General features: G+C 31.2%; 1 protein-coding gene across 1 annotated transcript; it reads left to right on the top strand.

The window, feature by feature from the left end:
- Window positions 1-321: 321 nt before the first annotated feature.
- LOC131171425 (uncharacterized) lies at window positions 322-12428 on the top strand. Its single transcript, XM_058131516.1, has 16 exons — window positions 322-823; window positions 903-1106; window positions 1194-1437; window positions 2059-2234; window positions 3514-3596; window positions 3940-4012; window positions 5064-5129; window positions 5534-5576; window positions 6450-6589; window positions 6930-7142; window positions 8679-8763; window positions 9974-10268; window positions 10686-10947; window positions 11116-11338; window positions 11453-11667; window positions 11962-12428. The coding sequence occupies exons 1-16, from the start codon at window positions 569-571 to the stop codon at window positions 12109-12111; spliced, it is 2727 nt and encodes a 908-aa protein (XP_057987499.1). The 5' UTR covers window positions 322-568; the 3' UTR covers window positions 12112-12428.
- The last annotated feature ends 3238 nt before the right edge of the window (window positions 12429-15666 follow it).

The raw sequence follows: 15666 nt of genomic DNA, 5'->3' as shown, positions 1-15666 counted from the left end.
TGATATAACTTGTAATTTGTATATTTTATATATTAATTCACAATTAATGATAAATATCTTTTTAGTTAGTGAATTTTTCCGCTTCATTGTGTTTTACGGTTGAATTTGCTTTTGCTTCTATTTTTGTTTCATTATTCTTTTTTTGGCAAAAACGTTGTGGTTTATTTTGATTTTGCTTTTGTTTGGAAATTGCATTTATATCAATTGATGATTTCTGTTCCGGTGAATCTGTCATGGCCTGAACCATAGCCTAAAACCCAACGGTTCAAAAAAACTCGTTAAAAAAAAAAAACCCCCTCATCAAAACGACATCATTTGTTGAACTTATGAAAGAAACCCTGCCTTCCTTCGTTATTTTGTCTTGCCTAAAACCCGGTGTTAGTTCCTTTTCTTTCATTCCCTGCCTCTCCTCCTGCTCTACTGAAGCAAATCCCTGCCTCTCCTCCTTCACACCACTTCCAGGCGATCCAACCTTTGTCATCTCTTCCTCCTTTCGGTTTGGCGAACAACATACTACAACAGTTGCATCATTCAATTGGTGGTGGTGGTGGTGGTTTTCTGTAGAGATATGGGGATATTTGAACCCTACAGAGTAATTGGATGCATAACAAGCAGTGTACCCTTCTCCGTCCAGCGACTAGGCACTGAAACCTTTGTCACAGTGAGCGTAGGCAAAGCTTTTCAGGTTTACAACTGTGCCAAGCTGAATTTGGTGCTTGTTAGTCCACAGCTTCCTAAAAAGATTCGTGCTTTTGCTTCCTATCGTGATTTCACCTTTGCTGCCTACGGAAACCACATAGCCGTTTTTAAGCGTACTCAACAGGTAGTCTAATTTGGCCAAAAAGTGAAAAAAGAATGTCCTGAAAGCGATTGCTTTTGTTTACATTGTTGCTCTTTTGCAGGTAGCAACTTGGAGTAGGCATAGTGCTAAAGTTAATTTGTTGTTACTGTTTGGTGATCACATCCTAAGTGTAGATGTTGATGGTAATATGTTCATTTGGGGTTTTAAAGGACTTGAGGAAAATCTTGCACCAATTGGACACATCATGCTAGACAATAAATTTACACCCACCTGCTTAATGCACCCAGATACTTATCTAAACAAGGTGATTTTGTCTTAGCTTTTCTGATATTTTTATTTTTTAAAATTTAATTGTGTAATCCTCAATGAGTGAATCTTGTAATGGAAGCAGGTTGTTCTTGGGAGCCAGGAGGGTACTTTACAGCTTTGGAACATCAGCACTAAGAAAAAGCTTTACGAGTTCAAGGGATGGAATTCCTCTATTACCAGTTGTGTCTCGTCACCTGCACTTGATGTTATTGCAATTGGCTGTGCTGACGGGAAGATTCATGTACATAACATTCGCTGTGATGAAGAGTTGGTTACATTTTCTCATGCTACAAGAGGCGCAGTAACTGCCTTGTGTTTTAGTACTGGTAATTAATTTCTCAGAGCCTGTGATTTACATTTATAAGTGTAGAACATTGTTGTTGAATATATATAAGCTTTCTACTAATGGAACATCCAATCTTTTGTGGGCAGTCAAAACCAAGTTATATTTGCTACAGAAAAATTATAAGCTAAACTATTGTACAGAAAGAATTGGATTTACTTGACTGGGAGTATCAATTTCAAACATGAGTATGTACCTAGGAGCTTGACTGGGTTATTTTTCAAATTTGCATCTATTTTTCAGTATTTAATTCATATTCTGGTTGTACCCTTATCCTATGGACGAATGCCAAATGAGTCTCAAAGTAACTTTAACAACTACTAAAATGATTTATCGGCATTTTTTTTAATATTTTATCTCACTTTGTGTCAGGACTATGCCCTTTGTTTTTGTTCTTTTGTTTCAAGGAATGTCTTCCATTTTTTATTTTTTGAAAAGTTCTGTAATTGTGGAGGTAATAATTATTATTATTTACTCATATACTACTTTGATTGGGCATTAACTCCTTTTGGTTTTTATGCTCACTAAAGAATTAACTTGGCAATTTGTTATTGTTGGGGCTTGTATGAATTTATGATAATGCTTACCAATTCTCATCTTTTAGATGGACAGCCCCTTCTAGCATCTGGAGGTTCATCTGGTGTCATTAGCATATGGAATCTTGAGAAAAGAAGGCTCCAATCAGTCATAAGAGAGGCTCATGATAATTCAATAATTTCATTGCACTTTTTTGCTAATGAGCCTGTGTTGATGAGTGCATCAGCAGACAACTCAATTAAAGTAAGGAGAAATCAAATTTTGCTATATGAATGAAGTGATTGTTGATGTAATGTATGTACTGATCTACATCTGCATATTGTTAATTCAATTCTTCTTTCTATTATTTGAGTTTGTGGATTTTAGAAAAATGCCATCAGAATAAGAAATTTGCCCTTGTGCAGTTCTTCGATCTTCCTCTTTGTATTGTAGATTTCAAAAGATGTTACTTGAATTTTGATAGGTCACGTTGACATATCATTAGGAAGAAGTATGCTAACCCAAGTAAGACTAGTGAAAAAAAATTCTGAGATGTAGCATGCTAACCAAAATTTTGTTCTACCCTTGATCTGTTAGACTTTGCTATTCAATTGGTATGACCAATTTCGGTTAGCACTGTTTTTGTGAGGTCCAATCCCAGAATGCCCACATAGATATCCTCAATGACTCTGTTTAGTTGCAGTAGCTCTTTATCTTGAGCCAATGGCCTAAACCTGTCTTTGCTAGATCTCTTCCAGGGAGTTTCTTTTATGCCATTTGATTTAAGAAGGCAGCTTTCTATCTAAACAATGAATTTCAGAAGTTTGATGTAGGAGAGAAGGGATTTTGTAATTGTGGCTTTGAATGTTGAGAGAGAGAGAGAGAGAGAGAGAGAGAGAGTAGGAAGTGGTACTGTTGCCTACGGAGCGGCAATAATTGAATTTGAATTTGTTGATGGGAATACTTTAAAAAAGAATTTTTTCCGCTATCTAGAGAGAGGGAGAGAGAGAGAGAGAGAGAGAGAGAGAGAGAGAGAGAGAGTGAACACAGAGGCAATGGTATTTATTTGACATTGGTTTCTGCAAGCATATTTGCAGAATTATAATTTCAAGCTTGATTGAGAGTTGAGACAGTAGGGTTTTTATATTCTTGAGCACTTCGATTCTTGTCCTCTCAAAAGCTCTTTCACTTAAAAAAGTATAAAATAAAATTGCGTTTCACTTATTCTTTTTTCTTCATTTTGTCAATTGTGTTAGCTAACTTTCCTTCTTTATCTTGTTTTGGATTAACTCTACACTCTTAACCAGGTGGAGTGGGGTTGTGTTGTTTACTAACTTTTGTGCAGAAAATTCTGGTAAAAAAGTCCAACATGATTCTTGTAAGACTTTAGAGACAGGATCTTATATTTGATGCTAAACATATAATAGAACAATTGAGTTTTCTTCCTAATGTATGTAAATTTGCTTCATGAGGAAAACTTTCTTATCTTGTGATTTTAACATATACATAATTTATGATTTTTTTCTCCTGGCTTCCTTGTTAGATGTGGATTTTTGACACAAGTGATGGAGATCCTCGCCTATTGCGCTTTCGAAGTGGACACAGTGCTCCTCCCCATTGCATAAGGTAGTAATGCTAATCCACTTTAGATTTTAGTTTTTGGAATTTATGTTTGTCAACTTTCTGTAATTGGTCTCCTGCCACCTTTTGTTTGGAATAGATTTTTATTGGATTAGTACCTTGTTCTTTTGGCTGCTCCTTCTTAGATATTCTTTTTTCATGACCATCAAATTGGTTGTCATCTTGTTCAGTACTGTCTACCAAATTTTTGCATGCAATTCATATCACTTCCACTTTGTTAGAAGAAAGGTTGTCTTCTAGATCTATATCATTCCATATCTTATTTAAAAAGAATTTTATGTGGAAATTTCTTTGCAGTTTCATAACAAATCCTTCTATGGTTTGACAGGTTCTATGCAAATGGGAGACACATTCTATCTGCTGGTCAGGATCGTGCCTTCCGTCTTTTCTCCATCATCCAGGTTTGGTATTGGCCAACTTTCAATTGAACTTTTTTGTGCCTTCTGGATATTTTCATTTTATAAATACTTATTAAAGTTCAACTTGACTTTGCTGTTTCCCCTTTATAATTTTGCCCCAATAAATTCAGCGATCAATTTGTGAAAAGTAATATTGGTTATTTTTTATTCCCTAATCATTGTGTGGCTGCAGTGGAACACAAATATACATTTCTATGAATGTATGAATGTGAAAGGGAAAAATGAAATCTTTACAACCTTGATTTCAGTACAGTTGATGAAGATGCTGAGCCTCTGCTCAGGATTTCATTTTGTTGATTTTTCTTTTCTATTTTGTGATTTTATGTTATTTGGGATTTTGCTTTAGGAGATTCCTTTTGTGTCTTTATATTGCCTTAAGTTTTTGTGAGCATTAGGCTAAATTTTGAAAATGACAATGGAAAGAATTTTCAAATTTTCCTTTTTGGTTCTCCTCTTCTATGTTACTTTCTCTCATACATCTGCTTCTATTCTTTTCTTCTTCCCTTTTTCCTGCATAATTGTTTATCAAGGTAGATGTTCTACATCAAAAACACTCGGAGCATTTGTTATCTATACTATGTTTGATTTGTGGCTGCTGTTATCTAATAGTAAACGCTGCATCTGTGATTGATGAGTTCATGAAGCAAGAACCAATTTTTATGGTTTTCACTTATAGCAACATTTTCCCCCCTTTTAAATACACACACGCACGCTCACACTCACATGACCAAAAAACCAAAAACACTGATACTAAATTAGCCCTTAAGTTTTATATGTTGACTGAGAAAATGAAAATGATAGAGTGAAAATCGTTTACCTATTACCATCTCTTCTGTAATACTCTAATTCAGATCTTTTATCCATTGTGAATATCTCTATTCTGTGTGAAGATGGAAAATGGACAATTTTCACAGGTGTATATGTTCCATTTGGATGTGTTTGCTTGTGCTTAGCTTGTTTGTTAGCATTTTCTTCTCCGTTCTCTCCTGTATTTATTATTTAGTCATTCCTGTATATTTAATGTCACCACCAGGATCAGCAAAGTCGAGAGCTTTCCCAGCGGCATGTATCTAAGCGCGCCAAGAAACTGAGAGTGAAGGTAAGATCAAGTTAAAGGCCAGTATGTTTCACTTTGTAGTAGCAAAATGCAATGTGTATTTGTGCAATTTTGGTTAGCAAAATGCAATGTGTATTTGTGCAATTTTGGTTACATGTATATTTACTTTCTCTGACTTACAAATTGTTTCATATTCTTATATTATAGGTGTTGGATCTGTAGATCTGTGGGCATTTACCATTACTTAGACATGTGCACCAGTCCATATAATGACTTCTTAAAATCTATTAATACACTTTTCATGAAACTTGTATAAAATTTCCTACAAGATGATACTTTGTATTTCTATTTCTGTGCTTATGGCCAATAATTTTCTTTGTTTGAAGTGTTATTTTGTATGGAACCGTTAAATACTGTATTTAATTTTCTTTTTGGCTGATTTGCAGGAAGAAGAGTTGAAATTGAAGCCTGTTATTGCATTTGATTGTGGTATGATCTTTATCTAGGACCTTCTGCAATGATTCATAGTCCTTTTCAGTTCATGGTCTTAGAACATGGATGTCTTATTATCTTATAGTAGGATCTCTATTTTCTGTATTTTGGGCTAAGGGTTATATATTATGCTACTGTGGTCATTATGCAAAATTGCTTCTATCTTCATGTTTGAAGTGCTTATTTTTTTGTACAAGTATTTGTTCACAACTTGTCATCCAATGAACTATCATCAGTCATTTTCACTCGAGTATTTTGGACTCAATAGAAAGACAACGCTGAATCTTCATTTGGTGCATGAAATAGGATGGGAATATAAAAGCTATTCCACGTTGAATAGTTATCTTTAGTTCAAATTTTAAATGTGCAATAATTATTCCATGGAATAACTATATCACAATCTCAACTTTTTTCTGAAATTTGAAACACAGCTATTATAACAGAACAGATATTTTTCAAATGTGTAGAAAACATAATTCTCACGTATTTGAAGAATAGCTATTCCTTGACCATGGAATAGTTATTACTCTCCCACTCTATTACATTCCACAAACCAAAGAAAACATATAGTTTTGTGCTTTAACTCCTAAAAGCAACATATGTTGTTTTGCACTGTAGACTTTGAAGTAGTTGACAATGCTTTACTTTAATTAACCATTTGAATTTTTTTTAAATTAATTTGAATCATTATCATTATTGTGAATCTGAGAAATGGGCAACAATTTCATCATAAGAGAGTAGAGGAATATTTCATTTGTCTTTATTGGTCAATCACCTTTTATTTAATTTTTCTTTTGTTATGTATGTGTTGTGTATCTTAGTATAATATTTTGAATATTTCCATTCGTGTTTGTCAAATATCAATTTCAGCTGAAATTAGGGAGCGGGATTGGTGCAATGTGGTTACATGTCATATGGATACTGCACAGGCGTATGTATGGAGGCTTCAGAATTTTGTTCTTGGAGAGCATATCCTGAAGCCTTGCCCAGAAAATCCAACACCTGTTAAGGTTAGTGCCACAACCTATTTATTAGTTTGATCAGTTCTTTGGTTTGATTTTAGTAGGATGTATTCAGCCCTTTTCTATTGCTTTATAGCAAATGTGATTAGGGACCGACTTGTTTTGATTTTCAATACAAATTTCTTATATCTAATTTTTGTAAGATAGAGACCCTTTATGTGCTAAATGAAATAGACAGTGGCATAAAATGTATTTGTAAATATTTTTTACACATTTCTCTATTGCCAATATTCGCTCCAATCCAAAATTGAAATTTGAAAAGTTTAAATCCTATGTTTTGTATTTTATACAATGCGCATTTTTTGGTTGAACTTTTTATTCTGCCCAGGCCTGTGCCATTAGTGCATGCGGCAATTTTGCTGTACTAGGGACAGCAGGTGGTTGGATAGAGAGGTTCAATCTTCAATCAGGGATCAGCCGAGGCAGTTACCTAGATGTGTCAGAAAGAAGAAGCTGTGCCCATGAGGGGGAAGTGGTTGGAGTTGCTTGTGATTCAACAAATACCCTGATGATAAGTGCAGGATACCATGGAGATGTAAAGGTTAGTACATATTCCAGTATATTTTATGATTTTGTGTAACTGACCTACCCATATAACCAATTTCAGCTACTAGCCTGCTATATTGGTGAACTGGGAGTAATTTTGTTAGTGTAGTATGTTCTCTGTTGGATTTAACTTTTAAGAAGTTACTTCTCCTTAAAAAGCTCTCCCTAGTAAATGCATCACTTTCATCTGCCAAGACGTACAATTTGTTGCTTACCATAATGTCCCTTTGACTTGCTCTTTGGGTGTCCGCAAATATTTGTGCACACCCCTTTTTGGAAATGAGCAGTGCAGATATACTAGATGTTGGCCCTGGTTTCACAATAGTTTATTTTGAATTTTGTTATGATCAAGTTATTTGAAGGCACAATAATTTTCATAAGATGACAAACTTTGCAGCAAATAATAATCATAAGCATATTATGATGTCAGCAACAAATAATGATCTTCATAAAACTAGAATTTTCAGAGTTAGTAGTAAGCACAAACAAAATTAAAAAAAAAAAAAAATTCCTCCAAGTTACAAAAATGCTTCCGTAATTTGTATGAACAAATTTATAATTCTTGCATCTGTGTATATATATATATATATCTTTTACTTTCAATTAAGAAAATTAAAACATAAAAGTTTGCATTTATTCAAACACTTCCTAAGTAATACCAACCATTAATAATAATAATAAGTAAACAATTAAACATACATAATCAATTAAGATATATGGAGAAACTCAATCTGCTCAAAGTAATAATAATAAAAAAGATAGTTACACTCAAACTGTAATAATTAATTTAGCTTTAAAAATTCAATGCGCTAAATCAATTTAAACAATTGAATCAATTGAAAGTTTTGCAATAATCGAAGAAATCTAAGATGCCACTTGACTTGGCAAGTAATTTATTGTGTTTGTGTGTGTGTGTGTGTGTGTGTGTGTAACTGCAATGTGATCGGAGTATGCCTTGTACCTATCAATGGGTGTTTTTAGAGCAACAATTGAAATAATTTGCAGCTAGCTCAAGAAGGAAGGGATGGAGCTAACTATGGCTAGTTCTGCTTTATTTGCTGCAAATTATTTTCTAGTATGCTAGTTCTAGAGCTCTTGCCTTTTCTGCTTTATTTGCTGCAAATTATTTTCTAGTATGCTAGTTCTAGAGCTCTTGCCTTTTCTGCTTTATTTGCTGCATCTCTAATCTGCACATAATCGATGAACAGTGAAATTACATGGAAATTCAGAAATGTAATGGTAGTCATGAATCATTGAACTTGAGAGGGTATTGTGGTCCCACCCAATATAATGGTTGTATAGAAATTTGATTGGTATAAAAGGTTCAACATAATCAATTAAAGTTCCTTTTTGTCGTGGTAAGATGGTCTATATGATGGGCCAACATGCATGGTGCAGGTGGAAGCCCATTTTTATTATTGTTGAGATCTTTTAGATATGTTCTCTACTCATCTGAAACTGTCATTGCTCATAGTGCCTTGTTTGTATGCTTTGGTGGAAAGTTTCATTTCATATTAAACTTTCTATGCAGGTTTGGGATTTCAAAGGACGTGAACTACAATCCAGATGGGAAGTTGGTTGTTCTCTGGTTAAGATTGTTCATCATCGTCTCAATGGTAGTACTCTTTTTTTCGCCACCCTAGTGAAATATTTTAGTTATGTTTTCTTCTTTACGCAAATGCTCATGCCATCTCTCTCTCCCCTGGTCCCAATACTCAACTCAACTCAACTAAGCCTTTATCTCAAAAAATTTGGGGTCGGCTATATGGATTCGCTTTCTCCACTCTAAACAATTTTGGGTTAAATCCTCAGAAATGTGTAATGCTTCTAGGTCATGTTGTACTACTCTCCTTCAAGTCAATTTAGGTCTACTCATTTTTTTCTTTCTATTCTCTAACTTAATGTACTCTACTTGTCTAATTGGAGCCTCCGTATATCTATGCTTCACATGACCAAACCACCTCAATCTCCCTTCTCTCAACTTATTCTCAATTGGCACCACTCCTACCTTTTCTCTAATACTCTCATCACGGACTTTATCTAGTCTAGTATGACCACTCATCCACCTTAACATTCTCATCTCCGCAACTCTTATCTTAGATGCATACGACTCCTTCAGTGTCCAATACTCACTACCATATAACATAGCCGGTCGTATGACTGTACGGTAAAATTTTCCTTTCAACTTATTGGGAATCTTGTGATCACTTATTGGGAATCTTGTGATCACATAAAACTCCCGTGGCACATTTCCACTTCAACCATCCGGCTTTAATTCTATGACTAACATCCTCCTCACATCCCCCATCTACTTGAAGGACTGAGCCGAGATATTTAAAGTGATTACTTTGGGACAGTACCACTCCATCCAAACTAACTCATTCCCTATCACCAGTTTGGCCTTCACTGAACTTGCAATGCATGTATTTTATCTTCGTTCTATTTAACTTAAAGCCCTTCGACTCTAGAGTACTTCTCCAAAGCTCTAGCTTTCTATTGACTCCTTCTCGCGTCTCATTTATCAGAACAATATCATCCGCAAATATCATGCACAAAGGAATACTCTCTTGTATATGTTTTGTCAATTCATCTAAAACTAATGTAAAAAGATAAGGGCTTATAGCTGATCCTTGGTGTAATCCAATTGAGATCGGAAAATCTCGTGTCCCCTCCCACTGTGCGCACAATAGTAGGTGCTCCCTCATAAATATCTTTCAACACTTGTATGTATCTAATAGATACCCTCTTTTGTTCTAACACACTCTATAAGACACCTTCCCTTGGTCCCAATATTCTAATAAAATTGTTTTTTTCATAATTTCGCAGGTCTTTTGGCTACTGTGGCTGATGATTTGGTTATCCGTTTGTTTGATGTTGAGGCATTGAGAATGGTTCGCAAATTTGAAGGTCACACCGACCGTGCTACAGATTTATCTTTCAGTGAGGATGGGAAATGGCTTTTGTCCTCCAGTATGGATGGGACTCTTAGAATTTGGGATGTGATCTTAGCCAGGCAAATAGATGCAATACGTGTTGATGTGCCTATTACAGCATTGTCTCTATCACCAAATTTAGATATATTAGCAACTGCTCATGTTGATCAAAACGGTGTCTATTTATGGTAAGTCCATAATTTTGTCTCATCTTTGGTTTTATCAACATAGAGCTGCTTGCCATAATTTGGGAGCTATTCTTTTAAAGATTCTCCAAAGGGCTGCATGGAAGATCTTAAGAGAGGTTATGGATGTAACCTTGATTTTTGCATTCAAATGATAATCTAATATCAAAGTGACTGCTTTGAAGTTTTCAATCTGCAATGGTTTTTTTCTCTTGTGTCTGCTAACTTTTGCATGTTGATCCTTATAGCATACACTCCTGATGCACCCCACTTGGTATCACATTTATTGTAAATATTGCTTATGTTCTTTAGATTTTGATCACATTTTATTATAAATATTGCTTCTGTTTTTTATTTGTTATTTAAAAGGAAAAGATACCAAAAAACAGAACTCAAGAATCATACCCGGGAATTTTTCAGGGTTAATCAGTCAATGTTCTCTGGGGCTTCAGTTGTTGATTCATATGCAAGTGGGAAAGAAGTTGTGAGTGTCAAATTGCCATCTGTCTCTTCAATGGAAGGTTCTCAATTTCAGGACTCTGTTGAGCCTATTGCGAAGCGCCCACAACATGATGAAGCTTCTGTTTTGCCAACTTTCAGTCAGCAAATCCCGGAACTTGTAACTCTCTCATTGTTGCCAAAAAGCCAATGGCAGGGCTTGATCAACTTAGACATTATAAAGGTCCTTCTTTTCCCTTAACCATGAATGTATTTAATATAGTTGTTTGTATATCTGGTTATTTTCTTTAATTTAAAAAAAAAAAATTCTTGGATCCTGTGTTTGTTTTTGTTGTTTTTAATTTTTTCACGAAAATCTTGAAATTCTCAATCTTAAATCAATGAATTTCAGGTGCGCAACAAACCAGTTGAGCCTCCTAAGAAGCCTGTAAATGCTCCATTCTTCTTGCCTTCAATTTCATCTCTTTCTGGAGAAGTATTATTTAAACCTAGTGAGCCAATGAATGAGGAGAAAGATACAAAAACTGATGAACTCGAGAACAATCAAAGAAAACTAGACAGGCCATCATCTCAGTTTTTGCAAATTCTTCAGTCCTCTGCCAAGATGAAAAATTGTGTGCCTCCCAATCCTTTCTGTATACCATTTTCATTTATGAGTTAGATAAAATTTCTTTGATGATTGGTTTATATGGGAATTCCTGGTAATCTAACAATTTTATGTTTTGCAGTTTCTGCATTTACTGATTATATGAAAGGTTTGTCTCCATCAACTTTGGATATGGAACTTCGAATGCTGCAGATAATAGATGAGGATGATCAGCAAGAGCTTGAAAAGAGAGCTGAGTTTATTTCAATTGAGCTGCTGCTTGATTATTTCATTCATGAGATAGCTTGCAGAAACAATTTTGAGTTCGTACAAGCTGTTATTAGATTGTTTTTGAAGGTATGGCTTTCATCCTATTATTGTATTTGCAATTTTCCTTCCCCCCTTATTTGGGAGAGAGAATTATTTTCTCATTTGTTAGTTAAAACCAAAACAATGCTGAAGCAAACTTTTTGTAGGATTCAAAAACTTGAGAAAATTCCTTTAACTTCCATCCTAGAATTTGTTGTTGTGTTTATGTTGTATGCATGAATTGAAGAAAAGAAAATTGAGTTTATCTCTTGAATTTTTGGTGGTTTTTACTGGTCTGAGAAGCTATTCAACTACTGACACCTTGCTTGTTTGTGTGTTCAGATACATGGTGAAACGATACGCAGCCAATCAAAATTTCACGATAAGGCTGGTAAGCTTTTAGAAACTCAATGCGAAGTTTGGCAGAGAATGGACAAATTGTTTCAAAGCGCTAGATGCATGGTCACTTTTCTAAGCAATTCTCAGTTTTAATTGTACTGAGGCATCAGTTGTTTTTATGATTTGAGATGAAATAGCTATCCATAGCAGTGATTCTTATTTATAATTTTTTTCAGGAAATTTTGTATCTAGGCTATGTTAGTTTACAGGGTAGAGGTCCATGAGGGTACCCAATTTTGGATGGGAAGAGTCAGTGGTTGAGTTTAAATCTGTAACATTATAACATTTTCTTTACTGGTTTTGCAGAAATAGTAAAACAAAGCTAAAATTAGTTGAGCATTTCAAAGAAACCATTTTCTATTTTAGATTTTGAGAACTCATGATAATTCATCTCTTTCTTGATTTTTCAAGCTGACTTCATGGTTGAGATTTGGATTCACAGTTGATTTTCCTAAGCTGAAATCATAATTTCCCTCTTTTAGGGTTGAAATAGTCACTTTGATTTGTTGAAGTAGTTGTGCTTTCTATTAAATTCAATATCTGAGCTGCGGGATATGAGTTTTATTATTATAATTATTTGTTTTACTGAGTCAGAATTAAGATTTAAATTCAAAATTTTATAATTTTAGGTTCTCTTAGTTTCATAAAAAATATTTTTTTGAAATATATTTTTTACATTTTTCTAGTGAGAAAAATGATTAACAGAAAATTTTTATTAGTCAAAAGAAAAATTATGCTATTTTTAAGAGAAATGAATTTTTTTAAAGGATTTTTTTTAATATTTTTTAACATTTAAAATATTAAAAAAAATAGTTAATAAAAAATATTTTTGTAGTTAAGAGTAAAATTAAGTGAAAAAAAAAGAATCTCTTTTTAGAGGGGTAAGTAATTTTTGGACTGACAATTTGAACACTTGTAAATATATATTATTAATTTAATATATACAATGAAATAATATGAAAATATTTTCTTATATTAAAAATATTTTTCCTTTATAAAATATTTTTATAAAATAAATAAAGTTTAAACTATTAAAATATTTACATATATATGTTATAAATATATATTATTATTTTGATATTATAATTAAATGATAAAAATTATTTTTATAAAACATTTTTTTTTCGTACATAAGTTATTTTTCAATATATATATATATATATAGAATTTCTTTTTTTATTACTTTTTACGGTGTTGAGGCTTTTTATATTCTTGAGGTTTTATTCGGTCAATTATGTTTGAGTGAGTACATGTCAATTTTAGAATTTATCTTTTAAAAAAAATTATTCTGAATATTTATATTCAAAGTCTGTCAATTCAAAATTTCTTCTGTTTGACAGGTTTTTCATAATATTTCACAAAAGGAAGAAAACTATATAGGAAATTCAATTTGATAAAAGGGGAGAAAAAAAATAAAAACCAATTAACCTTACAAAATAGAGAAATAAGAAAAATAAAAACAGATCTATTATTAACAAAAATAAATATGAATTTATTAAAAATAAAAAAAAGGTAAAGGTTATTGCGGATTATTTACAGCGAGTCTCAAATAAAAGTGGTTAAAATGGTTAAATAAAAATTTGATACTTGTATTTATAATTAAAATTAGGAAAAATTATTATTTAATTTTTATACTTTAACAAAATTAATCTGTATATTTTAAAATATATAATATTTAATTTATATATTTTACTTTTATTAAATTATTTAATTCTTTTGTTAAATTTTTTATTATTTAATGTTAATTAAATTATTATTTAATCCTTTATTTTAAGAAAATTAATAAATTAATCTATATATTTTGAAACTTACTATTATTTAGTTATTTTATTTTAGTGAAATTAATTAATTAGTTCCTATATTTTGAGAAACACAATATTTTAGAAAATATATTCTTTGATAAAAATGAAAATTTTACTGTGTGGTGACTAAATCTGAATTTATATATATTTTAAATTATTCAACTATTTTTATTTAATTCTTTGGACATTACTTTTGTGTCTTTTTATACTAGGAAACAAATTTTCTTAATTACTTAGAGATTTAGAGAAACTGATTAATCTTTTTGTATAGATAACTTGTACTATTTTTATCAAAAGATGAAAATAGAGAAAGAATGAAGGGCAAGATAGTGTGAGTACATAGGAAAAGAAATATAAAGAGAGAGAAATAAGGGAGAGTAAGAGAGAAATAAGGGGAAGCAGATTAGGATAATTTAGATATAAAAAATAATTATGAGACTAAATAATTAACATCATGAAATTATAGGAACTAATTAATGTGTTTTTTAAAATGTAAGTACTAACTAATTAGTTTCACTAAAATAAAGGGACTAAATAATAGTTTAACTGATATTAATTAACGAAAAAATTAATGGATTGATTAAAAAATTTAATTGTAGCAAAATAATATATGGACTAAATAGTATATTTTTTGAAATACAGAGACTAAATAATTAGTTTTGTTAAAATGTAGGGACTAAATAATATTTTATCCTTAAATTAATTGACATTTAACATAATTAAAAAAATTATTTAATTTTTTTTCTAATTATAAATTTAATTATTAGTATTATATAATATTTAACTTAATAATTTTATGTTAACTAAATTTAAAATTTTATTTTAATTTTTTAATTATAAATTTATTTATTAGTATTAGATAATATTTAACTGAATAATTTTATCTTAATCGAGTTTGAAATTTTATTTTAATTTATTTTTTAATTATAAATTTAATTTTTATGAGTCCTACAATTATAATAAGAATTGAAAATTTAATATATTAAGAGTCTCTTTTAAAATATTAAATTGATGTGACATGTTTAACTTTATTTTCATATGACTATTAAAATTAATTAATTAAGTATGTTAATAAATTATATTTTTCATTTTAAAGATACTCAATCTTTAATTATATTTTTTACTTAATGCTTTTCAATTTTTCGTATTATTAAATATGTTAAAAGATTTTTTCATTAATTATCTTTTGAGCCAAGCATTACAATTCTACCTTTTAAAAACCTTTGTTTACAGAATTTCTCCAACCTTTATTTTAATATAATCGATTATTTCCATTTAAACAACTGAATTTTACTTAATTTAAGTTAAATAAAAATTAAAAATTTAAATTATTACCATGCACCGTGAGTCGATGACTAGTTAAGACTAAAGCTCTATTTATTTTGTAAAAAATATTTTTTTACATCTTCAAGCATTTAGGACTCTCAAAAAATTGTCAATAAAAAGATTTTACCTTGTCAAGAGAAAAAGAAAAAGAAAGTCATTTTAAAAAAAAAATAATTTCTTTTTTTTTTAAAAAAAGAAAATTATTTTTTGAATTTTAACAATTTTATTAAAATGTAAAAAATATTTATATATGCGTAATATGAACATATACTATTAATTTAACATCGTAATAAAATAATAAAAAATATTTTATTAAAAAATAATTTTTATGAAAAATAATTTTTATATACAATTTATTTTCCACAAAACAGACAAAGTATAAGATTACAGATCTTGTACAGAGAAATAGAGAGAGACACAAGGCTGTTAAAACAAAATCCATTTTGGATTAATCGTCTTCAATATAAATATAACCAATCAAAAAATATTAAATTTCTAAAATAATACACATAAGTTGAAT

This window comes from Hevea brasiliensis, chromosome 12 (assembly GCF_030052815.1).
Source record: "Hevea brasiliensis isolate MT/VB/25A 57/8 chromosome 12, ASM3005281v1, whole genome shotgun sequence".
Taxonomy (NCBI): Eukaryota; Viridiplantae; Streptophyta; class Magnoliopsida; order Malpighiales; family Euphorbiaceae; genus Hevea; species Hevea brasiliensis.
This window is presented reverse-complemented; position numbering and strand designations above follow the sequence as displayed.